General features: G+C 32.9%; 1 protein-coding gene across 28 annotated transcripts in view; it reads right to left on the bottom strand.

The window, feature by feature from the left end:
- LOC106880780 (CUGBP Elav-like family member 1-A) overlaps nucleotides 1-10,178 on the bottom strand; it is a 231,347-nt gene that overhangs the window by 150,027 nt on the left and 71,142 nt on the right. For all 28 annotated transcript variants that reach the window (XR_001410780.2, XR_001410781.2, XR_001410782.2 and 25 more), the window contains 2 exons: nucleotides 7,484-7,653; nucleotides 424-506 (listed from right to left, as the gene is read on the bottom strand). Coding sequence is in view for 25 of the 28 variants with exons in the window: in XM_014930890.2 (XP_014786376.1) it covers nucleotides 424-506; nucleotides 7,484-7,653 (253 nt within the window). In the remaining 3 variants the exon portion in view is untranslated. The remainder of the gene's footprint in view (nucleotides 1-423; nucleotides 507-7,483; nucleotides 7,654-10,178) is intronic.

Here is a 10,178-nt window from a genome sequence, read left to right on the forward strand (position 1 = left end):
ACACACACGCATGCATGATGTTTTTTTTTTTACATCTATTTTACAATGTGATGGGTTTTACAAAACTGGACTTTCACAATAAAAACAGATTTTTCAAGACAATACAAAGAACAAAATACTAATTATACTAATTAGAGTAAGTATGGTGGTTTACTTTGAAACACAAGTATGTGTACAAAATGCCTATAATACATAGCTCTTCAGACATATAAAGTTGATTTGCTGAGGAAAAGATCATATCAACCCTGTTATTTTAAATTGACAAATAGCAGCATCAATGTCATCCTAAATGATCACACAATTTGTGAGATTAAAAGGATTTGCAAGATAACGCGCATGTTAATAACTTTGCAAAGACGTGTAAAACAGCTGCTCCATCAGTGAAATTAGGGCATGTCTTGGAAAACAAATTCATTTACTTACTTGTGGTAATGTTTTAATATTGTGAAGAGCATTTTGTGCATCTAGGGCAGATTTCCTTGTGTAAAAAGTAACAAAACAACATCCTACAAGACAAACAAAAAAACAATAAAACAGAATTACTTACGAGTCCAAACAGTATGACAAGAACAGTACAATTCAATAAAACTCAATTAGAACAAGTTGTAAGCTACAGTGATAATTGAAGGTTTTTTTTTATATCTTTTTTTAATAAACACAGAAAGCTTTGAAAAAAAAAAAGGCAATATGAACATGAAGTTAGGGCAGTTTACAATTGCAAGGTTTTTTTTTTTCTTGGGGTTTTGTTTTTGTTTTTGTTTTTTCTTTTTAACCTAGGGGGCATTTAAGTGAATGCTTTTCATGTGGAAATAACATTGTACTGCAACTACTAATTTTACAACGCCATCACTTTTCAATTATCCCCCATGTTATGAAACAAAATTTAAATTATACAGAACATTATCATTAACCCCCATCCTCTTATATAAAGAAGCTCTGTGCCTTCTCCCCAGGTCACATTCATACCAATGACCATTCTACAACTATCCATCACTTACTCTCTTCCTTACCTTGCCAACATTTTTAGTCTCTCCCTTCCCTTACCCTATGCTATTACAATACCATTATACCTTGCCTTTGTTGCCACCTCCACATCTAACACTGTTACTCCCATTTCACCCTTCTCTTCTATTCAATCACCTCAATCTAATCTTCACTCCCTCTTTTTTTCTCCCTTTCCACCCTACCTGTTGGATCACATTGTCCTGAACAGACAATACAGAGCAGTGAGGACATGGCCATTCTATTATTGCTGGTACTCTAATACATAAAATGCAACCTCTATAAAGTGGTTGGCAAACAAGCAGAGACAGAATTAACTGAGACCACAATAACCCATCCCAACATAGAAACAGGACATAAAGCGATGATGAAGAGTATTTGACTTTTAATTAACATTACTGCCATCCCTTTTATTTACTTTCAATCAGCACGTTTACTGCAATCACTTGCCGAGACACATCCAGAGCATTAAAGGCAAATGAAGGTTAAGAGATGTTACCGCATAACTGAAAGCTTGGAGAGGGGAAGTGGCAAGGGTAACAGTGGAATACCTCTATATAACACAAACATTTAAATTGACTGGGGTTTTTCTAAGGATGCAGGTAGTACTTCTCAGCACAGTCTGTTGGATTTCTTTGAGAAATGGTTCTCCTGAGATGTTGTCTAGATGTTTCTGACATCCCCTTTTTATCATACCTAAGGCACCTACAATAACAAGAACAGTTCTCATTTTAAGATGTCACATCTTTTGTATTTCAGTTTCTAGGTCTCACTGTTTACTAAGTGTTTCAAATTCCTTTGCAGATATATTTTTATCACTGGGAACACTTACACCTATTAGTCTACAAGTGTTTTCTTCTCTGTCTTAACTGTCTGGTTGCTTAGCCTGGATCTTTCTGTTGGTGTTAACATTTTTACACTCAACAACTGGCTCAAAATGACATTGATACCAGTTAACAGAAGTGCTGATTTTGTAGTTCTTACATGTTGAGAAAATGGTATTACTTGCCAAACAGAATTTTCATAGTAATGAATGATATTGCCAGAGCTAATAAGAAAGTAAAGAAATTTTTTCTAAGGATTTTAGTCTTTCTTTGATCCATGAAGTTAACAAAAAGATAAAAATAACTGCACCAACAAAAACTTGAAAACTGAAACCAAATTTGTGGTTTGGTCTCAATGTTGCTAGGCTTAAAAACTTTTGACTTAATTTTAAATAAAGTGAGCTCAGCAGATAATCCTTGAAGTTTGAGCAAAGTATTTTATCATAATGTTAATGCTTAGTTGGAAACATTTCTCTTCATTTCTCATGCTTTATACCTTTACGAAAGGCATAAACAGAACTTTAGGCTTTATGTCTCCATATGCAGCCATGGGGATAAACATTGAACCTACTTAAGTCAAACAAAGCTACAAAACATGAGTTAGTTCTTAAGATTGGAAGCTCATATTGCAAATGACAGTTATGCATCAGAATGGATTGAGGATGGTCAATAAGTTACATAGAATATACAATGATAGGTCATGAAAACACAAAGTCACTTTAATGGAACATGTACATGTTATAGAAAGCAGAAAAGACAAAGTTTCTTTCTTTTTCTCACTGACAAACACGAACACACACAAATATTGTTTAGAAATGTGCACAATGATTTTCACTTGACCAAAACAGCAGACCAATAGTTACATATTTTTCAGACAAGTGACCACAATATCTGTAGATTTTATTTGTTGCATTTCAATAATCTTTAAATGATTTCAGATGCCAAAGATACAGATCTGTTATGAGAAATTCACCATTGAAAATACAAGTTCTCGAGAACAAAATATACTTAAAAATTTTGTAACATTGAAGTAGCTGCTTATTTCTTAGGTTATTTTATTCATTTAGAATTGTACAAAAGCTATGAAAAGAATTAAAAAATATATTGAAATAAATTCAAAGACAAAATTGACTCTGGAATAAATTGTCATTTTTCAAGTAATAATAAAAATATTTTTAGTAAGTTAACTGGAACTTTATACACAGCTCCCTTTTCAAAATATGGACATATTTTTCTTTAAAAAAATCTGTCAATGAAATTATTTCCCAATTTCTTAGTGAAATCTTTGAAGTTCAGTCATATATAAAACGAAGCAGACAGAGTATGGTAGGATGGAGACAGCAAAGTAAAATAATGTCAGATGTAATCAGAAAATATTTTCAAGTCAAGGAAAACTAGAAACTACAAGACACAAATGGGGAGAGGAGGGCCTCTGGGGCAGCATGAAATCACAGATGGCATGGTAATTATAGTCTGGTTGACAGCTTTCTATTCAACATTTTCCCTTTTCTTATGTTAAATACATTTGCAGAGCTTTTTTTACCTTCAGCAAATATTTTACACATTATGCTGAATTTTCAACCAGCTATGTTTGGCAAAAGGAACAAAGAATTAGAGTAAAATATGCTTCCTAATAACTAACTACAAGGTACAATGAAATGCTGAGAATCTCATCATTTCTGCTGATAAAAAAAAAACAGCAATGAAAGGATAAAATTAGAAAGTTACACACAACACACAAGAATAACAGAGTATAGAAAGTCATATAACAGACAAGAACATAGACTACATAGAAAGTAACAGACAGGAAGAGGACTGAAGAAAGTTAACTGTAACAGATGGGAATTACATAGGCTTCATAGAAAGTCACATATAACAAACAGGAATAACAGGCTACAGAAAGTTGCATGTAATAGACAGGAACAAGATATAGACTATAGAAAAATCACAAGTAACAGATAAGTCACATGTAATAGACAGAAACAAAGACTTATAGAATGTCACATGTAACAGATAAGAACTCAAAGACTTGTCACATGGAACAGATAAGAATTCAGAGACTTGTCACATGTAATAGACAGAAACAAAGACTATAGAATGCCACATGTAACAGATAAGAACTCAGTCTTGTTACAGTTACTGTGTACTAAGTGAAAAAAAATGAGCTCATGCTAATATTTGAAAACTATTATTTATTTTTTTTTTTTATGTTTGGGTCTCTTTTTCTTCATGAATTTTTTTTATTATAAGAAAGCTCTAATTACCATTTATTGCTACCAGGTTTTGCCTCCATATCACTTGGATGTTTGAGACATAACTTTCTTGGATATTAATCTAAGAATTCTGACTGCGAAGTAAAATCCACAGTAAAATCTCCAATAATTACAAATATTCAAAAAAAATTACATTTATATTACAACTTTTTCAAGAGAGAAACACACACACACACACATGCATGCATAAAAACATTCAAATTCAAATGTAAAAATATAGGTACATTGCAATTACAGAGAAACACTTTGCGTGAGAAGACCCGGCAAGCCAAGTGAGATCGTTGCCAGTGCCCCTGGACTGGCTCTTGTGCGGGTGGCACATAAGATGCACCATTTTGAGCGTGGCCGTTGCCAGTACCGCCTGACTGGCCTTCATAGGATTTTCGAGAGAGATCGTTGCCAGTGCCGCTGGACTGGCTCTTGTGCGGGTGGCACATAAAAGACACCATTTTGAGCGTGGCCTGACTGGCCCTCGTGCAGGTGACACGTAAAAGCACCCACTACACTCTCGGAGTGGTTTGCGTTAGGAAGGGCATCCAGCTGTAGAAACTCTGCCAAATTAGATTGGAGCCTGGTGTTGCCATCCGGTTTCACCAGTCCTCAGTCAAATCGTCCAACCCATGCCAGCATGGAAAGCGGACGTTAAACGATGATGATGATGATGATGAATAGTTTCTCAAGTCACATCACATTAACATGGCTATTTTTCTGGAAAAGCTGGTGGTGTATGGATATAAGATAACAACTAACTCTAAAAGACTTCTGGATAACCACAAGTTATACATATTTAAAATACATATGGATATTTTTGAAAACAATGCAGTATCAATAACTAACTTTTCCATGGGTGAAGCAAGAGAAGAATACAGGTTTTAATAAAAACTTATATTTCATACAACTTTTAAGAGTGGCCCCTTATGTTCCTTATGGAGTAATATGGACTAACTATAAGAAATTAGGAAACTTACCCTATGACTCTTTATGTTGACTAACTACTTTTGTTCAAAAAGAGAACATTCTTTTTATGTCTTTAATAATTGGAGTGGATACAGAGATGAACTCCCCCAAAAAAGAGAAATAGTCTGTGGCAGGTTTCAGATACTTTCATTTTGCAATATCAAACTATACAATCTTAGCCATATTAGATTACAGGATGATAATTAGTTACATATTATTCAGTTAACTAATACATTCTAAAGCTGGATAACGGCTGTCCTTTTTACCACATGTCTTTGGGTGTCTAATATCTAATTTTTGTCAAATTTATAAATTCATCTGACTCTATTTTGTTTGTTGTCACTCTGTTTCTTTTACAGTTTCTTGAAATTTTGTCTTTAAGTTTTCTCACCCACAGGTTGTAACTAATCAAAAAATGCCAAGGCCTACTCCATTTCAACAACTTTTTGAACTTAAATGTTACATTTAGATAAATTTCATCATTCCATACTCTTTTACAGTTATTCCATACATAAGGTGCTTGTAAGTATGATGAACTGATCTGAGCTTACTTGTTAGTTTCATCATCATCATCATCATCATCGTTTAACGTCCGCTTTCCATGCTAGCATGGGTTGGACGATTTGACTGAGGACTGGTGAACCAGATGGCTACACCAGGCTCCAATCTGATTTGGCAGAGTTTCTACAGCTGGATGCCCTTCCTAACGCCAACCACTCTGAGAGTGTAGTGGGTGCTTTTTATGTGCCACCGGCACATGTTTCTACCATAATTGTTGGGATGATATATATAAATTTGCCTTTTTAGTGTAAAGGGCATTTTGCACTTAAAATAGAATACAAATAACTGAAGAGAGATAATATTCCAAGACAACAGGACACTTGATATCTTATCTTAAAAGATACCAGAAGCTATATCAAATTATTTTGCCTAACTCTTCATTGCTTACTTGTAACAAAACAGAAACCCTTACAGTTGGTACAGTGCAATAATTATTACCTTATATATATAAGAAGAACTATAAACAAGCTATTTGCAACAATCAAGATGAACAGAACAGGCAAACAATTGGACAAAAACCAGCTACATGAACTGCAATTTCAAAATGGTTTGTCTACCAATAATCCCCTACGGCATGTACAAAGGAGATTAATTAATAATAACCTATGATAAAATATGATTCCTACTTCTGGTGGGTGTGGCAGCCACAGGTGAGATCAAAGAATGCTGTTAGGCAAAATGAACTGCAAATCTTTTGTCTGCAAATTAACTTTGGATTGAAAAGCTGAGAACTGGAGAGGGGGAACTATTAGAGCATCAGATAAAATGCCTTGCAGTAATTGGTTTTACAACTATTCTACCTGCTTGATTCAAATTCCAACGAAGTCAACTTTACCTTTCATCTTTCAAGAGCCAACAAAATGAAGTCCCAGAAAGTACTGGAGTCAGTTTAATAGACTTGATAGACTCCTCTCTCAAAACTGTTAACCTTGTATTTTCATCATTATTATTATTATTATTATTATTATTATTATTATTATTATTAGGGTGGCAAGCTGGCAGAAACATTAGCACGCTGAGCAAAATGCTAAGCAGCATTTCGTCTGCCACTACATTCTGAGTTCAAATTCTGTCACGGTTGACTTTGCCTTTCATCCTTTCGGAGTCAATAAATTAAGGACCAGCTTAACACTGGGATCAATGTAATTGACACATCCCCTCCTCCAAAATGGCTGCCCTCCCAGCAAAATTTGAAATTATTATTATTATTATCACCACCACCATCAACATCCTTGTTTACCCTCATGTTAATTTGGGAACAAAGAAAACCATCTCACAGGAGTTTTAGGTTTGCAAGGCAGGGTACCTGAAAATATTTTGAAACTGTTCAAGAAAAAAAAAATTCCCAACCTGATCATGATGCAAAAACAAATGACTAAAAGAAAATGGAAAGTAATGAAGCAAACACAAAATTACCTAAACTATTCAATACATTCTAAAAAGTCCTTAGTTAAAGCACTGTAAAATATATATAAGAATATATGACTTAAACATATATGTAAATTGTTTCTTAAGCCTACATACAAGATACAATGCAAGTATTAAAGGTTGCCTTTAATTGGAAGTGACTGAGTAGAACTTCCTGTAGAAGTGCAGTGCTAAGATACTCAATCAATATTGTTCACAAGGTTTATTTGTTACGTGATCAGTGTATTTTCCATATTGCAATGATCAACCTCTAATATTATCAGTACTTCAACCAGCAAATCAGCTACTTTATTTAAATATTTATCAAAATAATGAGGAAAAAATTTTCTCAAAGAAAACAGATCGATATAAATTTCTTCATATACCAAATTCTGTAATTTAAAGATTAAGACAATCGGTAACTGAAAGCTAAAAGATATATTGAGATTTTCAACCTACCTTTACTCTGCCCAGTCATTTTATCCCGTAAGACATTTAACTGAAATACTGGACCAAATTCCTCAAACATTTTTCTGAGTTCGTTTTCATCCATAGAACGAGGTATTTGTCCAACAAACATTTTAATAGCATCTGGATCAGGTTCCTTTTGTGGCTGGGAATTCATGTTTCTGAGACATACAAAAAAAAAAAACATGGCTTAAGAACATTAAAAACACATTCATTTTGATTATCGGAAAAAACAGTTGTGTTGTTATTTAAGATTGTGCTCAAAGTTTGTCGCATGATTTATATTTATAGGTGGTTGTCTTTTTTTTTTTTCATGTACTTCATACTAGAGTTAAGCATTTTTATTTATAGTGTATAAAAACAAAACAATTTGCGGAGAATGTCACAGAAAATATTGTAGCAATGTCATTCCGTTCTCCATACTGAGATTAAATGGTATCTTCTCTTGCAGAATACCTAAGAATGCTAAAATGATACCATTCCTGAGATATATTATCAATACACACACTATCTTTCAAGGTGAAGTTCTACATTTCCAATGGTTGAAAGATTAGGAGTAAAAAAACAAAACTTTTCTCAAGTATTGTTTTAAACCTAAAGAAAATCTTGTAAGCAGAGTACTGAGTAAAAGAACAGCTTTGATTTGCAATATAACGATTTTTCACAAGAAGCTAAAATGTGAGCTAAAACCAACTGGTATATTTCATTTTTAGGCTCCTGGCTAAATATTAATTTATTGTAATGAATCTAAACTATCAAAGAGATTTGTCATGCAAAAGGAATCCATAATAGAAAATTCTAAAACAGTCAATATTTTTTCTGCAAAAAAACTAAGGAATGTTATAATTACAAAGAGAGAATTCAAAACAGAACAGATTCTTTCAATAATAATATTGATTATATTTATTTAAATATTTTAAATTTAATTATTCATAAGACTTTTTTTATTAATTACTAAAATGAATTTTTTTTTTCTAAATATAATATGCTTGTAAATGTATTGAAAAAATCTATTAGGAGAACTTATTGGGTAGTGTAGCAGTCAAACTCGATACAAACTGAGATGCTTGTGGTTTATCTACTAGCAGCAGCAATGTCTATAGTTAGGACATAGTCAACATAACTGTAAACAGGTACCACTTAAGAACATGATGCTGAAAGCGATTCCAGCACAATAAGTTGAAATAGGGGTTCTATGTTCTGTTGGCAAGTACTAGTGACTAAACTTCAACTTAACACCACTGGCTATACAATCTCACAGGAAAATACTTAGTGGTGTTTTTTTTTTTTTTTTTCTTAATCACTGCCATTCTCCAAGCAAGGTTTCAAGTACTTTAGGTCAGTTGTACCAGTACATGTTAGATCATGTAACCAATATTTCTTGCCATCTAATGAATTGTTATTCACATTTTTTCTCAACAAGATGTAAACATAGCTATATTCAACATGGTGCAAATAGCAGTAAGGTAAAATGTCAGATCTGTTCTTTTAATTCCTCGTTTGCATATTGTTGTACATTAAATAACAATAATCTAATAATGGAAGTTATTTTGGGATACTTAGACAAGATGAAATAGATTTCAAATCAATTGACATACAATGAGAGCACAACATTAAATTTACAATGATGTAATATTGACTAATTGTTCCATTAACTAATTACATATTGCAACTCATAATATGGAAGAAAGCTGTTTCACAAAATCATGATTATACAACTTCAACAAAATGTGAATGTTAGTTCATATTGGTTTGAGAGGCAAAGTTCTGGCAGATGATTTTTATAAGCAGTGAACATACAGAAAACAATTGAACTGATAAAAATTAGCAACTCATGCAAACTAAATACCCAGCAAGTCATCATGATAATTACAAATATTCAACCTTCTGCAGAACAAACAAACTGCTTGGCATAAGGCTGCACATGAAATCAAAGTGCAGTAGCTTTTTTCCTAGTTATACTATTTCTGATTAAAAACACTATGTAAAAATAAGCTGTATCAACTTGCATTTTTGTCTGAAAGATGTGAATTCTTTATCTTATCAAAGAAATATGCACTGAATGATAAATTAGAATAAATTATTATCATCATCATCATTATTATTATTATTATTATTATTATGCCACTGAGGTCAACATTGCCTTTCATCCTTCTAGGTTTATAAAATAAGACATCAATTACCTCTTCCTCTCAAAGTAGACCAATCAGTTTATCATTCCTCATCCTGTTAACAATCGCTAGGCTCAGGATATTTTAAAGCTAGGATATTTACTCTGACCCCACACCCAAATCAAAAATGATAAGATAGTATACAATGGTTACTTTGAGAAAACAACCTTCCACAGCCATTTTACATGACATTATTAAGTGAATCAAGATTACATACAATTACCAATGACTTCCCTAAGTATTAATCTGGATAAATATAAAGACTAAACTACTGAATGTAATATATCACAAATGAAACGAAGCAGTCACAACTGGAATGTGACACACAAATATCTTTAAAACATGCAAACACTACAAGCTATAACTAAACTGACAGTAAAAACCTTATAAAGCACTGTTCAACAAGGTTTGGACAGAAATACATAGATACATATTACAAAAAAAAAAAAATCAACAGCAGTTAGCAGTAACTACAAGACAGGAATTAACTTCATTATCCCACTTCTCTACATCAT

This window comes from Octopus bimaculoides, chromosome 2 (assembly GCF_001194135.2).
Source record: "Octopus bimaculoides isolate UCB-OBI-ISO-001 chromosome 2, ASM119413v2, whole genome shotgun sequence".
Classification (NCBI taxonomy): Eukaryota; Metazoa; Mollusca; class Cephalopoda; order Octopoda; family Octopodidae; genus Octopus; species Octopus bimaculoides.